General features: G+C 36.9%; 1 protein-coding gene across 8 annotated transcripts in view; it reads right to left on the reverse strand.

The window, feature by feature from the left end:
- Nucleotides 1-19,797, reverse strand: part of REPS1 (RALBP1 associated Eps domain containing 1) — an 88,664-nt gene that overhangs the window by 46,519 nt on the left and 22,348 nt on the right. For all 8 annotated transcript variants that reach the window (XM_061130439.1, XM_061130435.1, XM_061130437.1 and 5 more), the window contains exons 2-4: nucleotides 2,211-2,334; nucleotides 356-552; nucleotides 70-223 (exon numbers count right to left, since the gene is read on the reverse strand). In XM_061130439.1, the coding sequence (XP_060986422.1) occupies nucleotides 70-223; nucleotides 356-552; nucleotides 2,211-2,334 (475 nt within the window). The remainder of the gene's footprint in view (nucleotides 1-69; nucleotides 224-355; nucleotides 553-2,210; nucleotides 2,335-19,797) is intronic.

Below are 19,797 nucleotides of genomic sequence, written 5' to 3' on the forward strand. Positions count from 1 at the left end.
GGAACACTATCAAGTTTCCTTCAATTTACAACCCTTAATAAACGTTACTTTAAAAAAATTTCTAAGTACCTGATTGTGCTTCACCAAAGGGAGACCAGAATGGTCCAGGTCCTGCAAGAGGCCTCTCACTATTTCCTCCACTGGGATGACGGTTGTGCTTCCTCCATGTGTGTGGAGAAGTTGGTGGGGACTGCTGTGGCGAAACTACTGGGGACACAGGTTCCTAGAAAGAACATCATTATGTGAAAATTTAAATTTTAAGGTAACATTTTCACTACTCAGGCAGTCAATAAAGGTTTCAGTGTAAGCATTCCCACAGTCTATCAGCTGATAGCATGAACGTGTACGTGACTACCTGCTGGTCTACAGATGCACGAGGCTGGACAGGATCATGGCTTGTGGACCCTTTTTTCACTTGTCCCCTGCCAGGTGGTGGGGGGATTACACCAGAGTAAGACCCTTGATTTTCAGAATCTGAAGAATATGAGGTTGCATGACGAGATTCCTGTTCATTCTTTGAAGCAACAAATCTTGGCAGAGGAAGGTCCTTTACTATTAACCGCAAAAAAAATTATTACTTCAAAATAAAATAAGGTATACACATTAAAAACTGAAATAAGAGATGAATTTGCTATTGGAAAGAATGTTTGCAAAAACTAAGACAGAAACAACAGACACAAAATGTTTATCGCCACAAAATTCAGATCATCTCCCTTAGATTGTTTAGGGAAACTCTAATGTAGAAGGTAGTAGTAACATCAAACTGTCACTCTAAGGGGTTAAGTTGTATGAAATGTTCAATGCATGTCAGGCTTTTTTCTGTACTTTATATTTATCTCATAACCATATAAACTTTACAAAACCCCCATTTTACAGATAAAGAAACTGAGACTCTTAAGATGCCAAGGTCACTGACAGTAACTGACAGTTAGGATCTGCAGCCAGGTCAGTCTAACCCTGAAGCCTAGACTGTTTCTATTCACACTGGTTCCCTAAAGGAAGATGTTAGAGCTCTAAACAAAACAAGAATATGTCACTAAGTTTGAAACTAGATTAATCTAGACATTTCCAACGCAGAAATTCCTGAAAACATCTTACTGTCCCCACCTACCAAGGACACAGAACAAGGCGTTAGTTATACCTCCCACTTTAGTCCCGCTTACAACACTCCTACATGCAAATATTCTACATTCACTTTTAAAGAGAGAAAAGGATAAAAGACTGAGAATGTCTCTGCACATTTTTAGACTAGAACAATACAGCAGCAGCAGCATCTTTAGAAGAAAGTGTACTTCCCTGCACCATGATTACCTGCATTTCTCTTTAGAATCTCCACATTAAGGAGGGAAAATAGTAATGTTTATGTAGCATTTATGTAAAGAAAATAAAAATTACCTAAAAAGAATGTAAACTCTCAATTCTAGAACAATGAAACGAGAGCTCCACATTGAAAACTTCTGGATGACTAATAAACAGAGGTGGTACTTAAAACTATTTTATAAAAATTCTAACATTACAGAAAACCTCAAGTTTTCTCTTCCCACCCCATTCCCTATGAAAACCAAAGAACTCTGCATTTAAGAATGAAGAAGAAATTCTTAAGGATTTAATTCTTAAGAAATTAAGAATTTTCAACTACTTAGACATCAACGAGCCTTCAAATATTAGAAAGCCAAATTATCCTAGGTGACACTTGTAGGGTGGGCAGATGTCTGTATTTGGGTTTTAGTCTGCCAATATTTTAATACTGTCTCTACCAATCAAAATTTTGGTTAACTAATACTTTCTAAATTTCAAATGGAACTTTCATAGCTTTTCCAAACAGGAAAAGACTAAGTATAATGTTTTATACTTAGTAGCAAACATAAGGAAGGCATATATGAAGATAGTCACTACAACTCATCAGCTATCTTGATAAAATTATTCATCTAAATTCTAAGCAATTTTTAGTAAATTAAAGTTGCCATTTAAGTTTTTATATTACCATAAAATATGTGTGAAGTACATAAATGCCATAACAAGTTAAGGTAGACATACTTTTCTAATAGTAACAAGTGAAAAATGCATGGCAAGAATAAAATCACGATACGTTAACTCAAGGTCACAAATGCCACTTAAACATCAGAAAGGCTCCATAGTTCTATTGACTTTATTTCATTTTTGATTAGAAGTTCACTTTCATTTCAGTTACTAATATATTCCATAGTTACCTGTATTTATACTTTCCACTCTTAAAGGGAAGCCAGACTGGGCAACAGCTACAAGTTTCAAAGCAATATAAAACTGACTTCTTCCAAAATAACCAAGTCTTGTTGCACCACAAAGCTCCATAATCTATAAAAGAAAACAATGTTGATATCAAGAATTATGACAATAATTCTCCACATAAGCAACTATCCAACCTCTGTTTGTAACTTTTCCAAAATACATAGCTGACATATGGCATATTACTCTCAACTGATGACCAACTCTTCAAGTTTCAGTTTTAAATGTTTCAAAATAAAAAGGCACTCTCCTTACAATAGGTTATCATTCTCCTACTTAGTAAAATTCATGTGATAAACAATTATATTTTATTAGAATAACTTTTTTCTTAAGAATCATATCTTTTAGAAACAAACGTACCATCTGTTCTTCTTCATAAACACTGTGCATACAATAGGTCCAAAAGTTTCTGCAACCAATAGATTATTACCCAGCCACTTAAGGTAAGCCATAAAATGACTTACTAAGTGGGAAAGGGCATGATCCATAATTTTGACCACGGAAGCACAAACTTTAAAACAACCAGATATATAAAGATTCTACCAGCAAGTTTGCTAGGTGAGATTGCGAGTATGGGTTATTTCTCTTTACTTTCCAGATTATATTTAATGTGGTTATGCTACTTTTCTTTAAAACAACAATTTTTGTTTGCCCTTTTTTAAAAAAAGCATGAAGCCTTTTAAGGATTGTTCTAGTCATGCGATAAGCATCCCTTGACTGGCTACTCCAAGCATCAAACTGCGCTCACTCAGTCGTGTGGGACCCTTTGGACTATAGCCCACCAGGCTCCTCTGTCCATGGGATTTTTCAGGCAACAATACTGGAGTGGGTTGCCATTTCCTTCTCCAGGGGAATCTTCCCGCCCAGGGATCAAACACATGTTTCCTGCACTAGAAGGCAGAGTCTTTACTGCTGAGCCATTGGGGAAAAGAGACTTTTAGGTTACAAAATTAAATTATAATCCCCAAAAGTGTAATAATATCTGCTATACAGACATTACAAAGTAACCTTAAAACAAGCACTAAGTAACCATGTCTCCGCTTCTCAAAAATCCAAATTCTTGTACAAAGAGAGCATATTTAGTCTATTTTCTTTTTCCCAACACATTCAAAGAAGATTAAGGTACCTGAGATGTTGTGGTACTAAGTCAAAAGTAAAGTATTTAGTAGAATTGCAATCGATGGTTCAGCAATATATCACAATAACAATAACCATTTGTTTACTTGCACAAGGAAAGATGACAGTCATTTTTGCTATGAATGATCATCATGGGAGGAAGTTCCTATTTCTGCCACTAAGGGGCATCACTTCTGTGTAAATTTAAAAGGGCAAGGAGGATAAAGAGGAGAACTGTGGGGAAAAGGAGGGTGAGAGCTAAGAATGGAGGAGCACAAGGGTATGAAGGCACTGCGTTGTGGTTACTGTGCCCACCTGGAACCCCCTCTGGGATCATTATACATCTGAGATACTTCTACTTATAACCCAAAGCACCTAAAATACACCAGGTAAGAGCCAGATAAAGGGAAGACCTAAAAGGAGATCACATGTACTTTGTTCATCCCTGTTACATCTGTTTCAGGTGCCTGTGGGATTTTCAGTGGGAGATACCCCGGGAATAGAACAAAGAGCTAGAGTTCAGAAGGGAGTACATTGAGAGACGCTCTGTACCTAGGAAGCAGACAGGAGGTCATGACTAAAGTTGGGGGACCAGTAAACGAGACTGCCGGCAAGCCCAGAGTGACAAAAGGAAACCGAGCTTATCAAAGAGAAAGTAGGGAAAACACCAGCAGAAAGTGGGAAACCAAAGGTGGGATAAGCTTTGGAAGGCGTAAGCAAGCTTTAAAGGAAAAAATCATTGCACATACAGATTTACATACAAGGTACTATGAGAAGCAACCTAAACTCACAAGAATAGATAAAATTAATTATGGAATAGCCATATGAGAAAAATATGTAGCCTTTAAAATTCACTTATAGGATTAATGTTATGAAAGCAAAAAGCAGTATACACATAAGCATAACCAATTCTCTTATAACATATACATAAAAATGGTAGTGAATATGCCATCATTTATTTCTGGGTGCTGAGATTAAGAGCTATTTCTATATTTATTTACATGAGGCTGTATTTACTCCAAAAATATATATTATTTAATCAGAAAATTGATAGATAATTTCTAAAAAGGAGAAGCAGTAGAACCCCCAAAAAGGAGGGGAAATATACTCGATGTTTTACAATTATGTTTTGTTACTTGAGCGGTTATAGGAATGAGGTAGGATAAAATCCAGTTTGTGGGTTAAGAAATAAACAGGAGGAATTTAAGTAGAAAGACAAGTACAAAACAGGTTAAAATATTTGGCTTTAAAGAAAGTAAATTTAGAAGGGTACTTCTGCTTCTCTTAAGTCTCAGAGCTAGTTCAGCAGAAGAGGCACTAGAAATGAGGTCTTTTGATTCCAAACCCAAAGTTCTTCCCAAAATGTAAGGGTGGAAGTGGGGAGTGGGATGGGGTAGAAGAGCAAGGAGAAATACTATCCTTCTACTGTAGCAGACATAACAAAATTTTAAAAGTCTGTATGCCAAGCTGCCGCCTCAGGAAAGATGTTTTGAAAAGAGTAGATTAAAAAAATCAGAGGCAATAAATGCAATTATTCCTCTACAGCTCCTCCCGGTTGCATCCCTTTCGAGACTCGTTCTGTGGCCCAAGTCAGGCGTGTGTGTGTCCCCGTGTGAGCACTGGAGAGGAAGAAACAAGTTATGACATATAAATTTACAAAAATAATACCTGACAAAACAGTTTAAAGAAGTCTATCAAGATTAAATTACCAAGAAGTCTAAATTACTATCACAATCTGTGAATTAGGCAAAAGCTGTCTCTAAAGAAGTATTTGGAATAAATTCCTAGAAGGAGACCTGCTGGACCAAACTATCAGTATATTTTTAAATGTTTTACCTATCGCCAATTGCCTTTCCAAAAGGTCACTGAAACTTATTCTCTGTCAGTATACGAATGTTTCTCATCTCTAGTCACTTCATCTTTTTCTCCAGCAACTGGAAAAGCCACTCACACACTTATATGTATTTATTTTTGACCCCCTGTGTTACACAGTTCTACATAACTATTCCTGGATCTTTAACATCCTTTTTTTGTCATCTCTACTTTATTTTTTTTAAACAATTTTAAATTGGGATATAGCTGCTTAACCTTCTTTTAAAATTACTTTAGCTTTATAATATTTAAATACCTGGAGTAAGGTTAGCCCAGCCTTTGCTTTTCGTTCTTGTTTAGAATTTTCTTTTCTATTCTCATGTTAATCTTTCAAATAATCTTTAAAACACTTATCAAAAATAAATTGAGATTTTAACTGGGACAGCAATTTTCATGTACAGTCTGGTTTATAACTTTAACAAGACCACTTCACTGTTTTATCATTAAGGGCAATGTTGGCTAGTACTGTGCAATACCTTTGTTAAGAAACTATTTAGCTAGTTCTACTATTCTAATAGTTTTGTTTGGGGCTTTATATTTTAAAAAACCACAGAGAGATATTACTTTTATTATGTGCATTTTGGGGCAGAAAATGAGAAGATAGTTAATTTATCTCTTTGGCCTTATTAATATTAATAGTTCTATTAATAGAGTTCCTAACATCAAACCACCCTTTGATCCCTAAAATGAATTCCATTTAGTTATGGTGCATTACATTTTCAAATAATATTTATATAAAATTTTAATCACAATCTTAAAATGACTAAGTGTACAAAAAATATTATATCTGAAAGGTATGGAATTGATATGAGTCGGCTTTGTAAGCACAACTAGCAAGCTTTACTTTTTTCCTGTTCTAAAATACTTTAAATAGATTAGGAATTACATAATCCTTAAAGATTTAGAAGACAATCCACCAATGACACAGGGTGGGCATCTCTGATACACAACTCATTTTCTTCCATGTTATTGGGAATAAACTAGGTTTTCTATCTCTAAAATATTTGATAATTTCCAAGAAAATCATTTATCACCTCCAAATTTAGAAATTTATTATTAGTTCAGCATTATTCAAAGGAGTCTCACTCTTTTAATTGCCTCTTTATGGTAATTTTCCCTTATTCTAAATCATGTATATTTGTGCAGAAGCTCACACAGCTATCTGATCATGAAAACTACTTAAAGTGCCTAGGATGCAGAGTCCCACACCCTTTCCATTAGATTCCAACTCATTTAGGAAGCCCAGGGCCAGTGAGTGAGTGCTGGTCTACTGCTGACAGGTACTGAAAACGATTAACCTTCATTCTATTAACATCACAAAATTTACATGCTCATGATAAAAGAAATAAGATATACTTAGGATACAGAATTAAAAGTTCTTATAATTCTCATCAAAAGTAACAATTTTTTTATGTTCTTCCAATTTTCTCTACACATATACAAACACATGAGCACACATACTTCACATACTTTTCACCCACGTAGGGTCATACTATATATGATTTTTTCCACATACTACTATTCAAAGATCTTTTTGTATCAGCATATATAGTTCTCTTTCATTTTTTTTAAACACAGCATTCCACTGCATGACTATTCCTATTGCAAATTAACCAGCCCGTTACTGCTGAACATTTACATTTTTCCAGCTTTATATTACAAATAATGCCATTAACATTCATGTGTATATATCTATCTTTGTACACTTGTACAACTGTAGAACAAATCTGCAGAAACAGAATATGCTTTAAAATGTAACATAGTCAAGTACTGTAACTCTGAATAACTGTAACATCTTACTGAAGGGCACAGAATCCTGGCTGCCTGGTTTTTCTTTTTTCTAGGAAAAGATAAAGTAGATGGTAGTCTGCTTTAATACCTACAGAGATTACTGTTGCTAGGCAATCATTCTATATCATTCATACAGTGTTTGAGGAAGTTATATAATTTTAATGTGCCTCAGTTTCCTCATATGTAAACTGGGAAAAAGAATATACTGTCTCATATGGCACTTACAACAAGGTCTGGTCCACGAATATCATTATTATTACTTTTTACTTGCGCTCCTGATCACAATGTACTTAATTTAGTCAGGGATGTCAAAGACTAAATCATTCTTGAAAATCACATTTTCCTGAGAGCTGAGAGCTAACGCCTATAAGCACCAAATTGGGTTTTATTATAATTTTTGAAGAATAGTCTTTAAATTCTAAAATATAGGGTGCCCTCATGCCTTCGCAAGCATACTGAACTTGTGGCTTAAGATAATACACCAAACACAGGAATGTATCTGCTTTCCTTTCAGGTACCTTTTTAAAATGATAGTAAGGGAATTCATAAAAATAAACAAGAGGAAAAGGGGAACAAAGAACTGGAAATTTAGGTAAATTTTAGCAATTAGAAACCAGACGGGGCTTCCCTGGTGGCTCAGTGGTAAAGAATCCGCCTGCCAGTGCAGGAGACACAAGTGCAATCTCTGGTCCAGGAAGATCCCACGCCGCAGAGTAACTGAGCCCACGTGCCACAAGCACTGAACCTGCGCTCTGGAGCCGGGGAAATGCAACTGCTGGGCTCACGGGCTGCAGCTTCTGAAGCCCACACTCCAGACCCGAGCTCTACAACGAGACGCCACTGCCATGAGGAGCCCGCACACGAGAGCAGCCCCCGCTGGCCGCAACTAGAGAAGAGCCCGCCCGCCCAGCAACGAAGACCCAGCACGGCCCAAAGTAAATAAATAAATTTAAGAAAAGCAGGTGCCGCACCTAGTATGGCATACATTCTTCTTCTACCCACACCTAGGGTAGAAGTCAGCGCCAAGAACATCCACAGAGAAGAATCATTTTGGCCTGCAAAATGCAGGGACTCATCCAGAAATGCTAGATATGACTGAGCGAGCCTGGGACAGAGATGAAGTTCCCCATCCCTACAGTCACTCACAGAGTATCAGCAACTAGACTTTACCCTCCAAGTAAAGACAAAGAAGCGAAAAGCTAACAAAAGCAAATGTCCAGGAAGTACTAGGACTGCTGACCTAGACAGGAGTTGCTGCCCTAGAGAAAAGTTTCTGTTTCCAGCATTTAGCAACCCAGTTAAAAAGAACATCTGACCCACTCCTCCTAAAGTGAGGCAGCCTTCTGAGGTGTTATGCCCCATTATACAGTGCTCAGTTTTTCTACTGCCTCTGACATCAACAACCAACTGAAGAAAGCTACAAAATGGAAGAGAATTGCCAAAGTTACAAATGGGAGGAAAAAAAAACTCTGAAAGACATAATTCAAGGAAGAAAAATCACTTAAAAATATTCTAGAGTATATCTTCTGGGAGATTTAAGATAATACTGCATCACTCACAAAACAAGAACAGGATAGCAATGATACTATGAAAAAGGAAAAATCAGAGAATAAGAGGTATGAAAATATAGCCGGTCCCTTGGTATCTACAGGGGACTGGTTCTAGGACCTGCCAGGACCTGCCTTGGATGCTTCAAGGATGCTTGAAGTCCTATAGCTGGTCCTCTGCATCCCTGATGATGCAGAACCCACAGGTACCAAGAGCCAACTGCATACTTTTTGGAAAAAAATCTGCACATTACTAGAATTGCACAGTTCAAACCCATGTTGTTCAACGGTCAGTTGTATACAAAGTTCAGTAAAAATACAAGATTTACAAAAATCTTTTTTTCTCTAGAAGCAAGAAAGGGAAAGGTGAATTAGAAAATACGAGAGAAAAGAAACAAAGAAGATTAATCTAGATGGGCCAGATTTTTATTAAAATGATACCTACAAACAATGCAGAGGAAGGAGGAGAGTGATAATCAAAGAACAAGAGATTTACCCCAAAGCTAAAGGACAGAGGTTTTCAGACTGCACGAGTCTACAGAGTGCTCAATATAATGAGTTCAAGAATTCCTATACACATGATAATTGTGTAACTTCAGAACAGCAAAGATAAAACAAAGATCCTAAGAGCAGCCAGAACAGGCATAGGGCAGGGAGGTAAGAAAGACTGCTTCAGAAAAAATATTAACTGGACTAGCATCAGACTTCTCATTGGTAATACTGAAAACCAGAAAGCAGTAGAGCAACATTCTCAAAGTTCTAAGAAAAAGTATTTTCAAACTAGAATTCTGTATCCAGTACCAAGATGATAACAAAAACAGATACTTTCATAGATGAAGGAATTTTAATAAGTTTATCTCCTATGAACCCTTCTTGGGAAAATGATGTTATTTAGCAAAATCTGGAGACAGGGAATACAGAAAAAAAGTAGATACACACCAAGAAAACAGAGAAATAACGTTGCAATGGAGAACGGCTATGCAACTGGCCTAAGCAGTAACCAGTTCTGACAGAGTAAACTGACAGAATGCTCTAGGAGAACATTTCAGAAAAAATAAAGGAACGGATATGAAAGCAACAGTGCAAGAAAAAAAAAAAAAAAGAAAGGCAGTGGAGAAAGTAAAAGAATGTAATCAGAGTACAAAGTCTGGAACTGAAGTAAAAATATTTATATCATATTGTAAAGACCTTTTTACAATGAATTTTTATATTCTAAAGTCAATCTAAAGCCAAAACATTAAATAATTAAGAATCACAGTTCTAGAACAAGGTGCCAATGTTCTCAATATTAAGTAGGTAAAAGTAGAGCTAACAAGTTGAGAGAGGGAAGGATAAGAGAAGGTGAAGGGAAAAGACATCAGCTTCTGGTTTCTAGTCTACCTGAACAAACCAAAAGAGTCAAGAACTCCTTTTGGATATGCAGGAGAACAGAGATCATACAGAAAACTGCTGCTACCCAAACTGGAGACCAAAAGGAAGCAAATACAGAGAATCACAACTTACTAGAAGAGAAACCCATCAACATCAACTTCTCTAAAACCAGTGCCAAGGGAAGACTGAACTGTCACTGATGAACTGCTGTAGGCTCAAGGTGCACAAGGCTGAGGGAAAAACTACAGGGGGACCTGGTCATACAGGGGCTTTACCTCCAAGAGAAACCTCTACCAGGGTCTCACAGTGAGTGTGGGGGAAAAACCTAGCGCTTCTAGCAGGGGGAGGGGAAAAGGAACCATCCTGAAATCCACCAAAGCACTCTGCTCTTAACAAGGCCTGTCCTCAGGAGAAACTAGTTAACCAGAGCCCAACCTGCCCAGTATTTATCAGCGCCTACCTGACCTGGGAGAAGGGAAATGCCACTCTAACCATCCTCTCCCACCTAAGAAGGGTAGAGGGAATACGGGTGGGGCTGAGAAGCAATGATGAAGTTCACAGGTTCACCGAAAGACTGAGAGAGCATCGTAAGACTACAGAACGCTTTGCTTCCTCCCACACCTCACCGCCACATTACTAAAGAAGTATTTATGGCAGCCCATTAACCCAACACTTCATGTCACGCTATTCAGAAAAAAAATTACAAGACATACTAAAAAGAAAAAAAAAGAAAAAAAATCACACTTTGAAGGAACAAAAAGCAAGCATTAGAATCAGACTCAGCTACAGCAGAGATGTTGGAATTATCAGGCCAGGAACGTAAAACTGTGGTTAATTTGTGAAGCATTCTAATGGATAAAGTAGACAACATGCAAGGACAGACAGGCAATATAAGCAGGGAGATGGAAATCCTAAGGGGAAAAAATGCTATATATCTAAAACACTATGAGAGAAATAAAGATTGTCTCTGAGAGGATTATTAGCAGAGTGGACACGGCTGAGGAAATAATCATCGATTTGAGCTTAAGGATATCGCAACAGGACCTCTAAAATTGCAAAGCAAACAGGAAAAAACAGAATATTCAAAAACTGTGGGACAACAAAAGATATGACATATGTGTAATAAGGAGAATAAAGAGAAATAAAACAGAAGAAATATTTGAAATAATAATGACTAAAAGTTTCCCCCAAATTAATGCCAGAAATGGAACTACTGAACCAGGAAGCTAAGAGAACAGAAGAGAGGATATATGCCAAAAAAACTGTACACCTAGACCCTCTACAAAAATTAACTCAAAATGGATCACAGATCTAAATGTAAAGCACAAAATCGTAACACTCATAGAAGATAGCATATGTATGTATTCAGGACCCTTAAGAAAAGCAGAGTTTTTTCCTTCACCTAATAGGATAACACTATTACAGTGTTTGTTTTGTTCTGTTCTTTTTAATTATTTGTGACTTTTGCCTTTTTGCCAAGCTGTCGTTCCTGCTCTATCTTCCCAGTAGTCTTTCCAGTTGCTGCCTTTCTACTTTGTATGCCATGGTTTAGAAATGGAACCAACCTCTTCATACTGTAGAAAACAAGAATAAACAGTTCTTTAATAATAACTCGAAGGGCTCTCCAATGAGCAAAAGGGACACAAACAACATTTTTTACTTCCGATATAAGAAGTATGGAGGTGGTGATGGGGCTAACATTATTGAACACAAACAATGCTAAGCATAGTGCTAAATACTCAAGATGTTCCCATCTAATTCTGAAAATAATGGAGTAGAATTAGTATTATTACCATTTTAAAGAAGAAGAAAAAGAATCAGACTAGCTAACTAACTAAGGCCAGCCAACTCAAAACGGGGGGCGGGGGGGGGGGGAGCTATAATTCAAAGTCATGCTTTTAATCTTCTACCAAGACTTGCTGTCCATTGTCCTTTGCCTGCAATAATGCTGGCTACCTCAGAGCTAGTGCCCTCAATAAGGCCTAAAAGTCCAGAATGCCTAGTACACAATGACAATGAAAGAATAGTTTAAATGCATTAGGAAGGCTTTTTAACTCTATGCTCGTAACACTGGGTACAGGGAATGCTAACAATAAAGATACATAAAGTTATCTGAGAATTTCAGCTGAACACATGAGCTGAATTATAAACAGAAAAATGCAAAAAAATGGAATGAGCAATATATTGAAACTATACATAATACTGAGAATCAATAATCACTGAGAATACTGTCAAAATTCTCTCCAAAATGAAATCTTATGTTTAATATAATAAAATACAATAGAAAGAAGATCCTCCCTTTAAAGTCATCATCAAGTTAAAATTAAGAAGGTGATTCTATTGCTTTCATTTTTATAAACATTCTTTAGTTTAAATTGGGCTGGGTCAGCAGACAAGCTGTTTTTGTTGGCTTAAAGGCCCAGACAGTTTGGTCTACCTATATGCACAACACCTGCTACCAAGTCAGTCTAGCTTTTATTGTTCCATCAACTTGTTAGACTTGTCTCCACACCTCTCTGTGACTCATTAGCTTTACTGACATGGGAACACTTGCAATGCAGACTCAGGTTTACTACAAATTAGTGGAAAATAGGGAATTATACTGAGTACTTATTATCAGGAAGACTGTTTACTTGCTGTCCCACTTAATACTCAGAACAACCCTCTAATGTTGGCTACCATTATCTCCAGGTCACAGGAAAGGAAACTGAGGCAAGTAAGTGGCAGTTAGGATTCAAATCCAGGTTAGTCTGAGTCCAAAGGCTTTCCATTCCCAGGTGCCTCTGAGGCATAGTTAAACAGAACTCTTAACAATGGCATGTTTATGGGGCAGTAGTTCCAAATGTATTCCAAAGAACACCAGTCAAGTTAAAGGCTCTGCAGCTGAATAAATTGATGTATTACAGTCTCCTTGGAGACCTCACAATGCATTTTTAGCCCATAAGAGGCACTAAAAAAATCCTACAGCCTAGGAACAAACTTCTTTTTGGATTAGGACCAATTAAAATGCTTCCGAACTAGTGGTCCATAGTCAGATACTCTGTATTAACACACTCTGGGAATCAATGCTGTAAGACCCCACCCAGAGCAGTGATTTTCAAACTCTCCTAGTATAAGGATCCCTTATACACGCTTTAAAAAGTTATTGAGGACTTGCTCAAAGCTTTTGTTTTTGTGGGTTATATTTACTGATATTTGCCATGTTAGAACTTAAATTGGAAAATTAAAAAATACATACCTATGAATTTATGTAAACACAAGAATAATAAAATTCATACCTATGAATTTATGTAAACACAAGAATAATTTATGTAAACACAAGAATGACACAAGAATAATAATTTTCCATCATGTGTAACTTAAAATTTTATGAAAATAACTTTTTCCCCAAATTAAAAAAAAATGAGAAGAGTACATTGTTTTATAAATATATATACAAATTTCCTTAATGTCGAGTTTGCAACAACATTAATGTCGTTTCTATATTTGATTTACTGCAATATGTTGCTTTGTTGAAAGCAATAAAAGACACTCCCACGTCACATAGATATGTGTTGGAAAACAGAGGACAATTTACATAGTCTTTTCAGATAAACCTGATATTTTTTCATACTACACCAAAACTCTACAAGTGGTAGTTGCTTATAGGTTAGCTGCAATTCAGAATCCAAAGCCACATTAATAAAGTTTTCTGCATACTCTTACATTAAAAATCCGCTGGTGTATCTGGTCTACTGCATCCCATATTGCCGCATATGTAAACTATTGGTTCACTGAGTCATGCAGATCTTCCAAATGTTGACATATTTTATTTACAAAATATTAAAAATTACATTTGTTACTATCACCACTGGTCTCATCAGAAAGGTCATTAAACACTGGGAAGCAGTCAAACACATGGTTGCAGGTAAATTCCAAAATCCTAATTTCTGCAGAAAGCTTGAATTTTATATCATTAGTAACAAATAGTAACAGCTGTTTTACTGTTTTAAGTGACAATCATACTTTCTTCATTTCCAAGAAAATCTTTGCCCAATACCCAAGTAGGCTGTTTCTTCGAGAAAAATGATGCTCCATTAAAAAAAAAAAGTCAGGATTGGTCACAACTCAAACAGTAAAATAAGTACTTCTCCTCAAGAAAATCATCACTTTTCAGTATGCAGCAAATGTGGTTTATGCATACTTTCCACTGCATCACATAAGATACTAAAAAGATACATACTAAAGGATGAAGATTTTTTTTTTAATTTTTTCTACATACAGAACATTTTAAAGTGAAACTGTTTTTTTGCCTGTATGTCAGTAAAGAATACAATAGTATTACAGTTGCTAAGTCATGCCCGACTGTGACCCCATGAACTGCAGCATGCCAGGCTTCCCTGTCCTTCACTATCTCCTGGAGTTTGCTCAAACTCATGTCCACTGAGTCACTGATGCCATCCAATCATCCCATCCTCTGTTGCCCCCTTCTCCTCTTGCCCTCAATCTTTCCCAACATCAGGGTCTTTTCCAATGAGTTAGTTATATCGACAACTTCTGCATTATGAATGAAAACATCAGCACAGCAAAAAAAAAAAAAAAAAAAGAATGGGGCAGCAGGGAGGAATAACACTATCACTATGAAAATATACTTTAACCTCATAGACCAGGGCTCTGAAGACCAAACTTTGAGAAATGCCATTAGAGAGCACACTCTCTATATGGTAGTGATTGCTTCATTGTCAATGCTATACACTCCCTGCCCGACAGCAGCCACTAAGAACATGTCTACAGGTGCAAGCAAGTATACGACAAATTAGTGAAACTGGCCAAATGCGGAGATGCAGTGAGCTAAGACGGAGAAGGCAGTGGCGACCCACTCCAGTACTCTTGCCTGGCAAATCCCATGAATGGAGGAGCCTTGTAGGCTGTAGTCATGGGGTCGCTAAGAGTCGGACACGACTGAGCGACTTCACTTTCTTTTCACTTTCATGCATTGGAGAAGGAAATGGCAACCCACTCCAGTGTTCTTGCCTGGAGAATCCCAGGGACGGGGGAGCCTGGTGGGCTGCCGTCTATGGGGTCGCACAGAGTCGGACACGACTGAAGTGACTTAGCAGCAGCAGCAGTGAGCTAAGATGAGCAGGTGTGACAGGAGCAGCTGCTATTCAGCTCTAGCAAACTGCTGCTATAGAAGAACATCTGTCAAATGATGCGACCTTGAGATTTTTCTAAAGCTGGAAGTCTACAATATTCCATCATACTGTTCTCACTTTTAAATGCTAATATGGATTCAGATAATTTTTAAAAAATATGCAGATCACCTAAAACACCTAGACCACCTATCTACACATAATATCTCAGAGAGTATTCTACAGTTACTACTAGAAAAATGGCATAAAATAAACAGCAAAAACTGCAGTAATGTTCCTTCCGATTCTCTAGCAAGCAAGGTGGAAAAAGATGAGATGGAGTTTCATGAAAGATAATACATACAGACGTTATTACATATTATAATCCTACTAGAAATACTCTAGAAATACTACAGTGAGATTCCAAAGCCCCTCCAAATTATTCTCAGGTTATTAATGAATACAATGGCTTAATATAATATCTCGTTATCTAGCAAGAGACTCAAACGACTGAGACAAGTGAAGGAAGAGTAACCATCCTTCCCTGACCGGTGTCAGGTCCAGTCCTCACACATACCCACAGTATAACACACAAGAATTCTGAAACACCCTTCCTCCTTTCCTGCAGTAAGTCAAGACTGCTCCTGCTTCAAGGACTTTGCACTTGCTGCATCCTCAGTTTGTCTGCCCCTCAGATCTTTGCTTGGCTACTTCCTGGGTCATTCAGGCCTCAGCTCAAAGTGCAATTTCAGGGTTTACCGTGAATACCCTACTGTTCACTTATTTATTGCCAACATCTTCCAAACAAGTCAGTCTCTAACAAACAAGGAAGATCCCTTCTACTTCTAGCACTTATAACAACTCCTGATGCACAGTACCAGTATGTTTTTGGTTGGATACATGAATGAATGAAATATTTTTGAATCAATTTTGCTGCAGTGTCTTTCCACTCCTACACAGACTACAGGATTAAAAATCTTAAAGTACAAAAAAAAAAAAAAAAAATCTTAAAGTACAGCTCCAAACAGTGTATATTATATGTAAAGAATAAACTTATTTAAGTCTAGCTCTTAAGACAGTTCCCAACCGTCTTCCCAGTCTCACTTTGGTCAGCCTAGACTGGGCTCACCTGTCTTCACACTTTGGCTTTTCTCTCTCACCAGATCGCTCTCTCACCTATGTCTGTCTGTTAAAATTATACCCTTCCTTCACAATCCGTAGTAAGAACCTCCGTCCTATAATATTTTCTATCCTTTCTACTCCATAAACAAGAAAACTAGTGCGTTCTTTGTGCTAGCATGCCAGCTTCTATTATATCACTTGAGTGACTTAATTATTTGTGTAATTAGCTTAACACTCCTGACACCTCCTCCCTCCACTGAACTCCTTGAGGGCAGAGACCATGACTTAGTCACAACGGGAACCCACTGAAAGATACGGCACTGTATTTTGCCAGAGTAGATAGTTAGTGCTGAAGGGAACTGCTCTCCCATGGTGCTCACATCCTCCGGACTTATCAAACTCATTCTGTTCGTCTTCGTTTGAATTAAATTGTTCTTACTAGGAAAGATCATTTTAACCTTTTCTTTAAAAATTAAACATTTTCCAATAATAAACATGCTTGCTTTGTTCAATGTAGTTAGGATTACACACGATCCATGCATGTTTGCGTATCATCTTTGCTGCAGTATACTGTGGCAGGTAGAAAGGTTAAGAAAAAAAAAAGTCAATGGCAAAGTAGAGGCACAAGTCAAAGCCCAATCATTCCAACATGACTTAATATCTTTCAAATACTTCTGTCAACAGAGTATGTTTTGCTTATTTACAAGAAATGTGGACACATCAATCTCTAGTATTTTCCTTTGTTACAAGAACAATTTAAAAACTTAGCATAGTCCAACAATACGGGAAACCCACCCTTACTAGACTCACGAAGCACGTGTGCGCTCCTCAACGACTCTAGCTGTCACTCTGTGACCAACTCCACCGCCAATTCCCTACCAAACTTAGGTCTAAAGTGAAACGCAATGTTACCAACCCTTTCAAGATACTTAGTTGTCTTACTGGGGCAAATATCTAATCTCACTTTTACTATATTACTTCCTTATCTGAAACCTTTAACACTTTTTGCTTTACGTCTCAAATGATTTTTGATTACAAGCCTACAGTTCAAGATCACACAGCTTCTTGCTTTCTCCTGCTATGATTTTATCCTAATACTTAGGTAAATAAACAGACATTCTCTTCTTTTCTTCCTTTCACTCATACCCTCATTCATAACTTTCATTTCACATTTCAACCACTTTCTTATCTCAATTAAGGATGAGTTCTCCAAGTCTTTCCTCAACAGTTATGTCCTTAGAGAAAATTTTAAGAAAACATATATTCATTGCTGACAAATAGCACACACTATTTTACAGACTACTTCAAAAATAAGAAAAACATAAAATCTGTCAAAGTTCAGCTAAACAGCAACATCAAATTTTCCTGAGCCCTTACTATATATCAGGGACTGAAATAGCAGATAAGTACTAAAGAAGTAGTAATCCTCTTTCTACAATACATGTATTTGCAAAAGCCATATTTTTTCAATGTAAGGAAGAACTACCAATGTCTCCTATAATTTGTCAGCAGAAAAAGTTCAAATATATGTTCTTTTTCCCTTACTAATATTATCACAGCAATTCATCAACGAGCATACTATTACAATATAGATTACTGCTACAGGACTTAGAAGCTTCTTAATATTAGAAGGCAGATTTCATTCTACCTACTAAAAAAAGAAACCATAAAGAATGTACTGTTAAATAATTAACATAAAAGAGGACAGAGACAGACTTTAAAAGTTTATGAAGTTCTTAACTTGAACTTCTGAATAGGTAATTAAAGAGATTCCTCTTAGCAGTATCTAATTCCTAATTCTGTACTATAATTTTATTTGCTTTGGGCAATATCAACTCCCTTTGACAGTCAACCATGATAAAAGTAGTACACACAGACCAATAAGTATTTTAATGCTTGTAATCAGTATCACAGTCATTAGCTGTCTAAACAAATAAAAGACTTCTAACAGCCTCGAATATAAGGACTCTGATATGAAAAATTATATGACTGCTAATAAAGTTTATTGGTAGTTCCTGTCCTTACATTCAATAAATTTTTTTGTACTGCCTACTTAACAACTTAAACAACTGAAATACAGACTAAAGGTAAGAAAGGACAAAAACAATAAAAATATGAAAGTGATTTGAAAAACTCCACAAACCATCCAAACCTTAAGCTTAAAATAGTAGTATTTGCCTTTAGAAATATTACTAATGCATGGAGATAATCTGTAAAGTAAATCTGGCCAGTAAACTATACTTAGGGTGACCATATAATTTACAGCCAACCTGAGACATCTGCAGGAGTGAAAGGGAGCACTATTTCTAAGTATGCCTGGACAAAAGGCATAAGTCAGGATTGTTTCAAGCAAACCCAGGCTTATAACTGCCCTTCCAAAACACTGTTAAAGATAAATGATTCCATTTAACCAGTAAGGGGCAAAAGGTGACAGGAAAACTAACATTTAAAACCTATTCCCTTACAATACACCATATTGAATATTAATCTTAATTAAAGAGTCATTTTTTAGAAACCAGTGACTAGTAGTTGGACCTGTTTTTCTACATGAAGATTTAACTATTCTAGAGCCTCGGCAACACTACTCTAGCAAAATTTTTAAGATAATAACATAAGTTAAACATTTAAATACTGTGGGCCAGGCATCATTCTTAGCACTTCATAAATTAAGTCACTTAGTCTTCACATCAGAAGCTTTCATCCCTGAAAGACAGAGACTTGTATCCCATTTTATAGATAAGAGAACTAAAGCACAGAGGTAAAGTCACCCTCCATGGTCAAAGGAGTGGGCGAGCAGAGAATTCCCCACTGCACGAAGTTACCACTATCGCTCCTTCAGTGGGAAGACTGAAGTCCATGACTTTTCATAAGCACACAGAATAGAGCGGAGGTCTAAAGCATCTGCACTCAGTGAGCAGAGTCAGCGTGAACAGGTTAAGCACTATGATGTAACTTTGTGCGCATATTCCCCACCACTGGCCAGGGGTCAGCAAAACATGAGCCTGGGAAATTTCTGTATCACGTGTGATAAAGAGAAACCCACATCCCACTCTTAGGATAATGTTCTAACCTGTGCTATGGGCTACTGCAGGTTGTTACAGGGTGAAGACGATGACAGTAATGATGACGACCATGGTAACAGTTAGCACTGACGGTGTATATACATGTGCCAAGTACTGTTCCAAGGTCAGTAACCTATTAACTAATATAATCATCCTAACCACCTTAAAAGGTAGGGACTTTCCTCAAAAGAGAAAACTGATATGCTGGTGAGCTTGCTCAAGGACACACAGGAAGTAACAGAACTTGGATTGAAGCCATGCACTTCTCCACTACGTTATTTGCTAGGGATCATATTGAATATTTTCCCAGTGGTAAATTCATATAACAAGTTGTACTATACCAGAGTTCTACTATGTTACATTATAAAATAGGAGCTGTTAGTTTTGGTGATTAGGTCACAGAATCAAGTTTTCATAATTGCTTCCTACATGAACATAGATTAAGTTACATAATATATCTTGTTTCCTTGTAAATAAAAGGAAAAGGTTAGATTTTACTTCTAAGATTGCATCAAGTGCAAATATTATTTCTCTGAATGA

The sequence above is a fragment of the Dama dama genome, chromosome 26 (assembly GCF_033118175.1).
Source record: "Dama dama isolate Ldn47 chromosome 26, ASM3311817v1, whole genome shotgun sequence".
NCBI classification, from domain to species: domain Eukaryota; kingdom Metazoa; phylum Chordata; class Mammalia; order Artiodactyla; family Cervidae; genus Dama; species Dama dama.